We start from the raw sequence: 13568 nt of genomic DNA, 5'->3' as shown, positions 1-13568 counted from the left end.
AATACTTTAGAGTTTTCATAAATGGTATTTGTCCTATGTTCAAATGGGTCTCAAGAACCACTGTTCGAGAGGATGTCATGCAACTTTACAATGAGTCAAGAACTGAGTTACAAGATTTTTTTGATAAGTTGCCATCAAAAGTTAGTTTTACAACTGATATGTGGACCCCTGACTATCAAAATATTGGTTATTGTTGTGTTACTTGTCATTATATTGATGATGAGTGGGTGTTGCAAAAAAAAATCATTGCTTATCTTACTGTTCCTACACCACATAGTGGTGTTGTTCTTAGTGAGGTTATTAAGGCTCAAGCGTTGGCATGGAATGTTGATAGAAAGTTATTTGCTATAACCGTTGATAATGCTTCTAACAATAATACTATGGTAGTGGAGCTCAAGGATTGGCTTAAGAGGAAAGGGGTTTTATGTCTTGATGGTAGTTTGTTTCATATAAGATGTAGTGCCCATATTTTAAATCTTATTGTGCAAGATGGATTGAATGTGATTGCTCCTTTTATTGTTAAGATTCGAGAGAGTGCTAGGTATGGCAAGAATTCTCAGAGTAGGCATGAAAAGTTTTTGAATGCATTAGCTCGCATAAGGTTAACTGGGAAAGGGGTTTCTATGGATGTTCCTACAAGATGGAACTCTACTTATGACATGCTCTGTAGTGCCATCCGAGTCGTAGAGCCTTTGGCGTTTGGCGAGGAGTTAGCTTCCGACTATAAGCATTTACCTTCTCTCGAAGAGTGGGAAATGGGAACTAAAATTTGTGAGTGTTTGAAAGTTTTCAATGATGCTACACTTCATTTCTCCGGCCCAATACCCAACTGCAAATTTGCATTTTAAATATGTTTATGATATTCATCATGATATTCTTGAGTGGTTAGACTCGATTTTTATTATATCCATTGATATGGCAAAGGCTATGAAAGAAAAATTTGATAAATATTGGAGTGAATGTAATTTATTGATGAGTTTACGTGTTATACTTGATCCTTGTTATAAGATGGAGTTTATTGAGTATGCCTTTACTATGATTTATGGTAAGGAGTCTACACAAGAAGAAGATGTGAAAAATTCTTTGAATGAGTTGTACACCATGTATGCAATGTCCGATTCTTCTATGGTTGATGTCGGATCATCTTCTAGTTTGTTGAATTCATTTTGGTGACCAAGGGAGTTCTAAGATGGATGAAGGTTTCCAAAATTTCCGCGAAACAACGTTCGAAAGTTCAAAAGTTCCAAAAACAGAGTTGAGAAGTATCTAGAAGAAGATTTATTCCCATTTGATGCTAATGGGAAAGGTTGTGACATATTGATTTGGTGGAAAAACAATGGTCGAAGTTTCCTATATTAGCAAGGATGGCACGTGATCTTCTAGGTTCTGGTAAAAGTGTTGCTTCAGAATCTGCATTTAGTTCGGTGGTAGAATAATTACCGACTCGTTCATCATTAGGTGTTGATTCTGTGGAGGCGTTGGTATGTTTGAAGGATTGGTTGCCTAAACTTAATGGTAATTTCCTTCTCTTGAACTTTGTTTAAGAATATATATATATATTCAAGAATTACATCATGTCTAACTTTATTTATATCTTAATTCATTTATGCATTAGTACCGATTGTTGGCTTGGATGCTTGACTTGTGATAGAACAACTTTTAGTCTCGACACTATGAAACAAGGTAAGAATAAGACTAGTAAGGTTAATTTATATCTTGTCTACTTTTTAAGTAATTAGTGATACATATGTTTCTTTAAAGTGAAGTATTTAATTATTTCTTTTCAAATATAATCTCTAAATGAGTTGGTTGTGATTTTACCTCTATGCAGGTGTTAATGTGTTAATTGATTGGAACCGTTTTGGTCTTTTGGATGCGAAAAGTGTTGTATGGGCAGGGACTAGATTTCTATGTTATGTAATAGAGATGATCTCTAGTTTGTAATAGATTTTTATGTTTGTAATAGGTTATGAGGGTATTTTCTTAAGTTAGAAGTATTTTCTTAATTAAGAGGTTGAATTGTTGAAGACTTGAAGTTTGTTTAACAGGAACTGCTATGTTAATGTTAATTTAGTGTTTAATAGGTTGATTTTGATGAATAAGGTACTGCTGCAGTTTTTAATAGGTTAATTTAGAACATGATTTTGGTACCAGGTGATAAGCCCATCGAAATACGAAAGCCCAAAAGCCCATGTTTAGTGATCGGATCGGATATTATCCGATATCCGATTCGGATATCGGATATCGGATTCGGACATTATTTTACACATCCGGTCGGATTCGGATTCGGATTCGGATGTTAGTAATAAATTTCGGATTCGGATTCGGATGTAGGCATATCCGAATCCGAAACTATCCGTCTGCAGCCCTAGAATAAACAATACATGCGAATTTCCTCTGTAAAAATCTTATTATTCAAAAACAAAACCCTAGCCTCCATTAAAAAGAATATTTTTGATTGAAAAAAAAAATGATTGGAGAAAAGGAAGCATGGGTGTTCTTTTGCAAATTCAATTTCAGGTGAGTAAACATATTTTTATCAAAATATATATATAAATCGTTTTTTTTTTTGTGATTTTTATCTTCTTTGCTTCATAAATGCTTCATTATAATTTTATAAAAGTTCCATATTTAATTATGAACGTTTGCTATTTGTTTTGAAATTTAATTTTAATTGTCGTTTGGAACGATGATATGTTTGCAGAATTTTGCACAAGTACTGACTTGTGACTTGAATTCAACTAATTAGATAATATAACTAGTTTTTCGATAGAACTAAACAATTTTAGTTCTCTGAATTATCTTTCATTTCCAATTGGTCTTGACTGATTCCAGCTTCTATTCTATTTGATGTGAATTTTACAAGAAAGTACATCAGAAAATTGAATAGCAAAATTTAAGTTGTTTGGTCTGTTCCATCACATAGTTTAGGTTACATACTAAACAAATTAGTGTTTAAGAATTTTTGTATTGAAATGGATTTTCTGTCTAATTTTCAAAATGGTATAATTGATTCAAAACTTTGATTATATGAATTCTCTAGAATTTTTAGAATGGACAAAGGTCAAACTGTCCTAACCAATTTCTCATGCATAGAACAATATATGTAACTTATTAGTGTAGGTTTTAATTGTACAAGAAAAAAATATAATGATCATGCAATTTGTATCGTATTAATATTTCAAATAAATGTGTATTGATTGGAGGAGTAATTATTTTATTTGTCTAAAGAGTTCTATTACATGTATTGGAATAAGAGTTGCATGCATGCATAATAGTTTGATGAATATTGTATGTATATAGCGTATATTGGTAGCTAAAGATTTGGCGTGGCATTATACAATTATATATATTGGAACTGATGGACTTTGACTTTGACTATGTGGCTGATAAGAACTATGAAGGCTTGATTCCAATCTTGAAATATTTGGATACATAGGCAGCTTTGAGTAAAAGTGCAACCACTATATTATATATTATATATTAGTTTTTGTGATAACTATATATGTATAATGTTAGTATTTAATTGTATACGTGATTGTGACTGTTTGAATTGTATTTGATTGATGACCATTCGTGTTATGTTCAATGATATTTAAATGCATAATTGATTTGCATTGATGAGTGAAAATAACTTTCTACACGTGTGATCAATAGTTGTGCATGATTAATGCTAGTACAATGATAAGTGAGTTGAGAATAATATTTTCAACGAGTCGACCACACCTTTAGAACTCTCCACACCTCAGAATTTGGTAATGATATACTATGACTTGAGATGTCATGTGATAGGAAGGTATTCATTGAATGTGTCATGAATGATGACCTATTAGTGTTATGATGAGTATTCCTTGAATGTAGCGGGAATGACCCAAGGTATTCATTGAATGTGTCATGAATGACCTGGTAGTGTTATGATGGGTATTCTTTGAATGTGGCTGGAATAACCCAAGGTATTCATTGAATGTGCCATGAATGACCTGTTAGTGTTATGATGGGTATTCCTTGAATATATGTGGTGGGAATGACCCAAGATATTCATTGAATGTGCCATAAATGACCTGAGATATTAAATGCATATAAGAGGCTGTGATTATGCGCATGGAAAGCCCAGAGATGGTTGTGACTCACAAGTTACGAGTTTGCAAGATGTAAATATGTTCCTAGAGGCGATATCCCCTCTTGGGACATATGTCTTGTAGTGGTACTCGGTGTGAGAGAGGCACACGGGTATGTGTGATTTGGCAAATGTGTGAAATGCAAATCGTGGAGTAGGAATTAAAGGCGAGGTCAATAAATAAGTGATTAATAAACAAGATACATTATGGAATTTAATGAACTAAAAGTATGTGAATTTGTGTGATGTTATGGATGTGAAGTGTGATTGTGAATAATATTAGTGAATACTGGTGATCATTTATGTGATTGCGAAATGACTATAACTTGATATGTTATTACGAAAATATTAATGACTTGTGATAGCCTAAGATCTATGGTTATGCACGCAGAAACTTTATGACGTAATGATATCATGTGAATGACTACCTTTGATATAGGTATTATGATAAGTGGTATTTTCCGAATATGCGGAACGAACCAGGTTATATCAATTAGACTTAAATGTCTTAAATGAGGTTTGATTATGAATGGAAATTTGACTGCTGATATCCTACCCTAAGACGACGTAAATATCAATTAGACTTAAATGTCTTAAATGTCTTAGGGTAGGATATATTAATCTTTTATGTAGAGACGACGTAAATATCCTACCCTAAGACGACGTGTTGGCTTAAAGGTAATAAGGTATATCAAAGTCATATTTAATTAGGTTATTATATGTACATTCAATAAGTGGAATGTAAGTGGTATTTATGTTGTGAGTTATTTTGGATAGTGAGAATGATGAGTACTGTTATATGAGATTCTTGGAATTTTATATTTGGGGTGTGACAGTTTGCCAAATCTTTAGTTACCAATATACACTCTATACATACAATATTCATCAAACAATTATGCATGCAACTATTATTCCAATACATGTAATAGAACTCTTTTGACAAATAAAATAATTACTCCTCCAATCAATACACATTTATTTGAAATATTAATACGATACAAATTGCATGATCATTATATTTTTATTTTTCTTGTACAACTAAAACCTATACTAATAAGTTACGTATATTGTTCTATGCATGAGAAATTGGTTAGGACAGTTTGACCTTTGTCCATTCTAAAAATTCTAGAGAATTCATATAATTAAAGTTTTGAATCAATTATACTATTTTGAAAATTAGACAGAAAATCCATTTCAATACAAAAATTCTTAAACACTAATTTGTTTAGTATGTACCCTAAACTATGTGATGGAACAGACCTAACAACTTAAATTATGTTATTCAATTTTCTGACATACTTTCTTGTAAAATTCACATAAAATAGAATATAAACTGGAATCAGACAAGGCCAATTGGAAATGAAAGACGATTCAGAGAACTAAAATTGTTTAGTTCTGTCGAAAAACTAGTTACATCATCTAATTAGTCGAATTCAAGTCACAACTCAGTAATTATGTAGAATTCTGCAAATTAAACATATCATCGTTCCAAACCACAATTAAAATTTCAAAACAAATAGCAAACGTTCATAATGAAATATGAAACTTTTATAAAATGATAATGAAGCATTTATGAAGCAAACAATATATATATATATATATATATATATATATATATATATATATATATATATATATATATATATATAAAATATATATATATATATATATGAATATATATATATTTTGATAAAAATATGAATCACTTGAAATGAATTTCAAAAGAATACCAATTCCTTTTCTTCTTTTCTTCTTTTTTTTTTTTTTTTTTTTTTTTTTTTTTTCAATAAAAAATATTTTTTTTAATGGAGGCTAGGGTTTTGTTTTTGAATAATAAAATTTTTACAAAGGAAATTTGCAAGTATTGTTTATTCAATGTTTTAAGTCTATTTAAGTTAACCTATGGGCCTCAAATGAGTCTAAAAACACCCAAGGTCCATGACATATATGAATGGGTACATTTTAACAATGTTTTCAAGCACAAAAAAATGATTCTAAAATACCCACACAAGTTCTAACAAATAATTCAACTAAAAATAATTTTGAAAAATCAACAACAGCCAAACAAATTCTAGAACAAACTAGATTTCATAATATAATAATTATTTTCAATTCAAATAATATAATTTATGTTGTTTAAAAATTGGGGTTGTTATACTACATTTCTAAGTTTGAGAAACATTTCCTTGTTTTGTGTCTTCCTCCTCCTTTGGATGCCAATCTTGACTCTTTTGTAAAAGAGGATGCATATGGAGCTATCTATGTAAGAATTTATTTCTAATGCAGATAGGGGTGGCCTCAGTGTAGTAAAGGTGTTAAAGCGCACCTAAGGCGCAACACCCTCTTGTGCCTTAGGTGTAAGGCGCGAGGCGTGGCGTGCACCTGATTGAAGTGAGGCGCATAGTAATAAAAAAAATAGATATATCAAATAAAAAATAAAATAAATATTAAATATGACATGAATTATCACTGATTTGCTTAGCCAAACTTTAAAATTAATTTTATGTGATTGTAAACATAAAACCATTGTAGTTATTTAAAAGAAAAATCTTAAATAATAAGTAAAGAACAAAATAAAACTCGTATCTCTTAATACAATCTAGCTAAACTTCAATAAACTAAAATAATGAACCGATCGAATTGAGCCAAATGAGTTCTTCATAAAATAGAACACGTGATTCAATTTTAGAATCCCTTAAAACTTCATTTAAAATTTAATCTATCTTTGTGTATTCTCTCAATCCATACAACTTAACAAAAACTAGTCAAAATTAAGTTTAAAGTGTACTCCACAATAAAACTTACTAAATTTGTACAATTTCTTATATCATACAATAATTGGATCGAGTGTAAATGTATCACGTATAGCAAAAATTATAAAAAAAACGAAAAAATTATAAAAGTTGATAAGGCGCGCGCCTTGTGCGCCTCGCACCTCGACAAAAAGTGCAAAAAAACACAAAAAACGCACGCCTTATGTTATCTCTCGAGCCTTGGTCAAGGCGAGACACTAAAAGTGCGCCTAGGCGCGCGCCTTGAGTACACTGGGTGGCGTAACCCCATAACTTTGTTCAAAAAAGACAAAAAAACTTAACCAGCAGATGCATGAGCCAAAAACTACTGGTCAACCAAATTACCAAGAAGGCAATAAGGCAATTTTCTCCTTTCATGGCAGGGTTGGTGCTCCCTTCCATATGAATTTCTGTAATAGGTCATACTCGAAGCAATGGATGAATTTGCCTTTTGTTATTGAAATTTCATAATTAACTAATATGTGTGAAAATTGCCTTAATGTACATGTACAGATTGCACCTTCATTGAACTTCTTTCTTATGATACAGTGTTCACGCAAATTAAAGAGTTGCTGCTGAAATCGAAGAAAATTGTGAGTATATATATATATGCCCTACTCTTCTAATCATTGGGCTTAAGCCCAACTAAATCTTGGGAAACAAATAAAATCAAGCCCAAGCTCAAGCCCAAACCCAACATATTTCTTGTTCCACGCGTTAATTTGGCAAAATGTACTTTGTCCACCAATAAAAGGAAAATAAACTTTTTCATCCATTCCCTGATGAAAACGGGGGCAATGCGTATGTACTATGGGTATTATTTTGCCAATTTATATAGGTGAGGTTTATGGTCCAAAAAATATCCCAATTACCAAGAATGTTTTGCAATTGAACAATTACGACAAATTTTTAAGTAGAAATTGAACAAAAAACAGAGAATATATCGCATTTCGTTAAAAATAGTACCTGAAATGCATTATATTGCGTTTATGTTTATGGACCAATAGGGCAAGATCCATTAGCTTATGTATTGGAATGACTTTTATTAGTAACTCAATCCCATTGTCATTACCAGTACAGTGGCTTAAATTTGAATTAGTTCTTATCCACTGAGGATTGACCTTTGATTAGATCTACTCTTGACAGTAATGCTGGCTGCCTGGCTGAATTAATGACAATAAATAATCAAGTCATAAGTGGAAATACCCATATACCAAACTTTTTCTTTTTCGTTTTTGTTTAGAGTAATGCATAAGCTTTCTAATGTGCTGCTTTTCCTCTGGGCTGCTTTTTCAAATTTTATAGGACCAAACATTTAGTCTGTGGGCCTTAATATGTACGTTTCCAAGGTATATACACCATTTGGCTACCAAAAAAATAGAGGGTATAACAACCCTTTCAACAATTCCACAAACATACAAAAAAGAAACAACTTTGCGAAAAGCCCATTTATTTTTTCTTTCCCTAAAATTTCATCCAAATGTCTCAAAGATTCTTCTTCAGCTTTTATCACACTCATTTGCCATGCCCACCACCCCCTCTTCTTTTCCCCCAACACCTTTCCTTACTCTCACACTCACTGACTCACACAATACTCTTTTTTTTCCTAGCCTTTAATTTTTCTCCTCTTTAGTTTCCTTATATATAAACCATAAAACCATTTTTTTAGCTGAAGAACCTAAACAAGAAGAGCACCTCCACACTACCATGACCAACAAAGGCATGGCACCCAATGATATGCGTAGGTTTGTGTATACATTCATAGTCATTTTCCTTCTCCTAGCTGGTGTAACAGCTCTTATAGTATGGCTAGTATACCGTCCTCATAAACCTCACTTCACGGTAGTAGGTGCCGCTATTTATGACCTCAACACGACCACTCCAACCATGATTTCCACCACCATGCAGTTCACCGTTGTTACTAGAAATCCTAACAAGCGTGTATCGATATACTATGATCATTTATCGGCATATGTATCATATAGGAATCAACAAATTACTCCAGCAGTGATGTTACCACCTTTGTATCAAGAAACTAAGACTACAGTGGCCTTGTCGCCTATAATTGGAGGCGGGTTTGTGCCGGTTTCAATGGAGGTTTGTAATGGTTTAGTGATGGATCAAGCTTATGGAGTGGTAGGATTGAGGTTGGTGTTGATGGGAAGACTGAAATATAAAGCTGGTGCTATTAAGACTAAACGTTATGGAGTGTTTGTGAAATGTGATGTGATGGTGGGACTGAAGAAAGGCTTTGTTGGTCAAGTGCCTTTGCTTGGATCCCCAGACTGCAATGTCGATATTTGAGTTTTGTAAGGTTTTTTAGTACTCCCTTCTTTATATCTTTTCTTGAATTTTTGTTTCTTGTGATACAAAAGTGGCTTTAGCTTTGGAAAAGAGTTGCTCTTTTTCTCTCTCCCTCTCCTTGAACAAATTAAGGCTGATCAGAGATAAATTATTGTGTCCAGAAACATTGATCATCAGTTTAATAAAGAAAAGGAGTTAGTTACACTTTCATCTCTCTATCTCTCTCTCACAGACAATTTTTTATGCAAATTGGGCAAACAAATTTATGCAAAATTCTGTAATTTATTTCTCTGCTGTTCAAAGTGAATTATCTGTTCATGTAGTATGAGAACTGACAACTATTTGAGTTCTATTTAGTATGAGTGAGTCAGTGAGTGTAGCTTCTACATCATCTTTTGACTTATCTCTTTCAGTTCTTAAAACATGGCGCACAGCCACACACTGACAAACTAGTCTCTTGGATGTGTTTCATCCCATATGTAACGTGAACAAGAGATTTTTGGCATAGCCTGCATGAGCTTGCACGTTGGTTAGAGCTCATGCTTATCAGTTATTACTCCACCAGAAACTGCTTGGATTATTCATTCATTTTTTAATTTGATCGGTTCACGAATCACGAACGCCTAAAGAGATAAAAATCATGCTTCATGGACTTTTCATGGTAAGAAAACTGTCGTTATTGGTAAGTTCTAATGTTTCTATTAAACACAGCACACATACATGATACATCACTTCGGTGTCAATATAATTGTGCAGTGTTCAATACAACCTGATTGGCAGATTCAGTTATGGTCTAAACTCTAAAGTGATTAAAACAAATGTTCTAAATTAGTGCACGAATGTAGTGTCGCAATCCATCTAAAGGAGATGGAGCAAAATGACTTGGCCATGACAAATTATGATAAGGATTGAGAATTTCTGTGCATAGAACTTTCAGTGCCACACCCTACTTTTATCCTCTTTATTACAAAGCAAAACCGTCACTCACCGACACATTTGACTCGCCTTTCTTTTGGAAATTTTTTAGTGGTACGGTGTTAAACTGAAATTTGATCGGTCTTAAATGTCATGAAGATTTGTTTTTTTACATGACACTGAATCATTAAAAATTAGACTAATCCAACTTATGTCTATGGTGTGTATTGTGTGTTAGGTTCTTACCACACAAGATCGCACCACTATTGACATAGATCTCATCATATTGATGTCTTTATAGGTTTCCTATGTTCTGTTATAAATTTCTAAGTAATTAACAGTCAACCATCATCAGTTCAATCTTCCTTTGAGTTGGTTAAATATGGTCAATTTATTGGATGGTGTAGAGTTGGGAATCTATCCCAACTAATAAAGAATGGGCATGGCATCTGATCTTGTACCAAATCCAATGGAATTGGATGTGGATGAGGGTACCTGATTCGATCATTACTCATTATTCTAGTGTTGTTCCTGGTCCAGCAATATATTTTAGAAGGCATCTCCGAACTATTTCAACACCAAAATTATGCTGTCATCCAATGAGATTTGAAGTCCCACTAGGTCGGGACTTCAAATTAAACTAAGGTTACTAGAATGAGCTGCGACATTCGCCTGCTCAAACCAACAATTCCCTAAACGATACGATGGGCATTCCAAGATGCTGGGAGCCTGGAACTTGAGACCTCTTGAAATTGAAAGTGGCCGGAGGTACGGTGTACTATAATTCTATAAAGAGCTAGGGTCTTAGGTACTAAGTTGTCATCTTCGGAACGGCGGCCTCAACGCCCCACAAACTCCTTACATACTCCTTCACCCATAATCGTACGTATTCTGTAAAAACATATCATTTCTTGTTGTCGGATTATTAATCAAGCCAATTAACTTTCGACCATTACCAATTAGTCCAAAAAGGATCGGAGCCACATTGAGACCAAGTAAGGACATCCAATGCAATATGCTTGAGCCGCAAGTGAACTTAGATTGAGCTATTTCTTGTCCAATATATCTACAAAGGTGTCTTTTATTAATCAATTATCCTTTAGCAAAAAAAAATCCAATATATCTACATATTTTCTTGCTCCATTGGGAGTTGCGATATTGTGCAAGCTGACCACTGATTTTCAATCACTATCTACGAGCTTGAGGGAAACTGATGAAGTATATGATGTGATTAGGAGCACGGAATCATTGTCAAAATGGATAATTAAGAAGATTTGACTATATCAATAAATCTCTTGTCAAATAATATCAAATATATGATGTATGGAAAGTTTATAGTTTAATTATTTTCTAGACTAGGAAAGTTTAGGATATATTGGATTTTATTTCTATTTGAAGTGTAAGCTATATTGGATATATAAATCTATATAAGCCTAGGTCAAATGGTTTGTCACCTCTGATCAACCTACCTAGAATTTATAAAATCACTTCTTATCAATTTGAACTTCGTATATAATCCATTATGGCTGATGAACCCCCAACCCCAACAGCAGAGGTCCCCCAAACGAAAGACACGGCACCCAATAATAGGCTTAGGATTATCTACGTAGTCATTTTACTAGTCTTAGTTGGTGCAGCAGCTCTTGCAGGATATCTTGTATTCCGTCCTCATAAACCACACTTCATGGTAGAAGGCGTGGCTATCTATGAACTCAACACCGACAACACGACAACTCCAATGATGATGTCCGCCAAAATGCAGTTCACGGTTGTTACTAGGAATCCTAACAAATATGTAGGGATCTACTATGATCCTTTGTCGGCATACGTAACATATAGAAATCAGCAAATTACTCCAACTGTGATGTTTCCTTTTTTGTTTCAAGAAACTAAGACTACTGTGGGCTTTTCGCCTATTATTGGAGGGGGAATTATGCCGGTTTCGGTGGAAGTGGCTAATGGTCTAGTGATGGATCAAGCTAATGGAGTGGTGCCGTTTAGGTTAATATTCACGGGGAGAGTGAAATATAAAGCTGTTGCTATTACGACTAAACATGCTCTATGCGTGAAATGTGATGTGACTGTAGGTTTGAAGGAAGGGGTTGTTGGTCAAGTCCCTTTGCTTGGAGCCCCAGAGTGCACTGTTGACATTTGAGTTTAATTTGAATGATTCATTTTTTTTTATGAAATTTTGTTTCTTGTTACAGAAAGTGGTTTTATCTTTGTAAAGAGATATTCTTCAATCTTCATCTCTCTGTTTCTCCGCTTGGAAAGTTAATGACAAATTAAATTGTCAAGAAACATTGATGATAAGTTGAAAAAATAAAGTTGCACTTTTCATCTCTCTCAATTTTTTATTTTCATAGGTGATTCAAGTTGAGATTGGGCATCGGTTTGTCCAATTTTATGCAAAATTTTCTACCTCAATTCTCTGTTACAAGTCACAACTAGCTAGTTCATTGAAGCTGAGTGTAACATCATGTGGTGACTTATTTATTGAAGTATACTTAAAACATGGCACACACTGACAAATTAAACGAGTATCTTGCATGTATATGTGTTTCATCCCATATATATCGTGAACAAGAGAATTTTGGCCTGGTCGGTCTGCATGAGCTTGCACTTACGTTGGTTAGAGCTCATGATTATCAGTTATCAGTTATCAACTTATCACTCCACTAGAAGCTGCCTGGAACCTTTTTGATCGGTTCATACATGCCGCCTACAGGGATAAACCATTATGGACTTTCAATTGCATTGTCCGAGAATACTGTCTTCATCGGTAATTAGTTCTAGTGCTTCTATTAGACCCTTTTTTTACGATAATATGTTTCTATGAGACACATACGGCACTTTGATGTAGCCTTAGATATGATGTCAATTATACTTGTATAGTGTTGAGCAAGACAAGATTCAATTCTGGTCTGAGGTGATCAAATAAAAGTGTGCTTAGAGTCGCAATCCAACTAAAAGGAACAAAATGTTGGACTTTTGGTATGCTTAGAAGCCTGACCTGATTTCTTGCTACGTACAATGGTGATAATGACATTATTGTACGAATTTGTTACTCGAGGTGAATTATAGTAACTTGGTGAGTGCCATTACTACTACTCTGTTGCGCATTCACGCGACAAAGTCTATCTATTCTCTTTTCTTTTACAAGCTAGCAAGTGATGCAGCTAAATTCATTTCTCAAGTGTTTATTTACCTTGTGTCCTTGTTACCAAAAAATACCTTAGCTCAACCACTAATCCACACATCGACCTCAACTCCTCAAGGCGCCTCCAAGAATCACAAGTACGACACAGTCAAAATTGCTACAGTTGGATTTCAGGCTTCTGTGCTGCCGTGCAAGATAATCAAGTGAGCAGAGCGAACGTTTTGGGCAGAAGGGGGTATGTGGCCAAAATGTCATTTGGTTGGTTTCTTTCGTCCTCATC

General features: G+C 33.8%; 2 protein-coding genes and 1 long non-coding RNA gene across 3 annotated transcripts; all 3 read left to right on the top strand.

Moving 5' to 3' along the window:
• Positions 1–1447: 1447 nt before the first annotated feature.
• On the top strand, positions 1448–1875 carry LOC147496005 (uncharacterized). The gene is made up of 3 exons (XR_015198702.1): positions 1448–1515; positions 1616–1683; positions 1832–1875. It is a non-coding gene; the product is annotated as an uncharacterized LOC147496005 (long non-coding RNA).
• A 6556-nt stretch (positions 1876–8431) lies between these two features.
• Positions 8432–9423, top strand: LOC147496004 (NDR1/HIN1-like protein 12). The gene has a single exon (XM_086564790.1). The coding sequence runs from the start codon at positions 8617–8619 to the stop codon at positions 9211–9213; it is 597 nt and encodes a 198-aa protein (XP_086420916.1). The 5' UTR covers positions 8432–8616; the 3' UTR covers positions 9214–9423.
• Positions 9424–11443: 2020 nt separating this feature from the next.
• LOC147496003 (NDR1/HIN1-like protein 1) lies at positions 11444–12369 on the top strand. Its single transcript, XM_086567093.1, has one exon. It carries the CDS (start codon positions 11651–11653, stop codon positions 12281–12283), a length of 633 nt encoding a protein of 210 aa, XP_086423219.1. The 5' UTR covers positions 11444–11650; the 3' UTR covers positions 12284–12369.
• Positions 12370–13568: the final 1199 nt, after the last annotated feature.

The sequence above is a fragment of the Coptis chinensis genome, chromosome 6, assembly GCF_015680905.1.
Source record: "Coptis chinensis isolate HL-2020 chromosome 6, ASM1568090v1, whole genome shotgun sequence".
Lineage (NCBI taxonomy): Eukaryota > Viridiplantae > Streptophyta > Magnoliopsida > Ranunculales > Ranunculaceae > Coptis > Coptis chinensis.
This window is presented reverse-complemented; position numbering and strand designations above follow the sequence as displayed.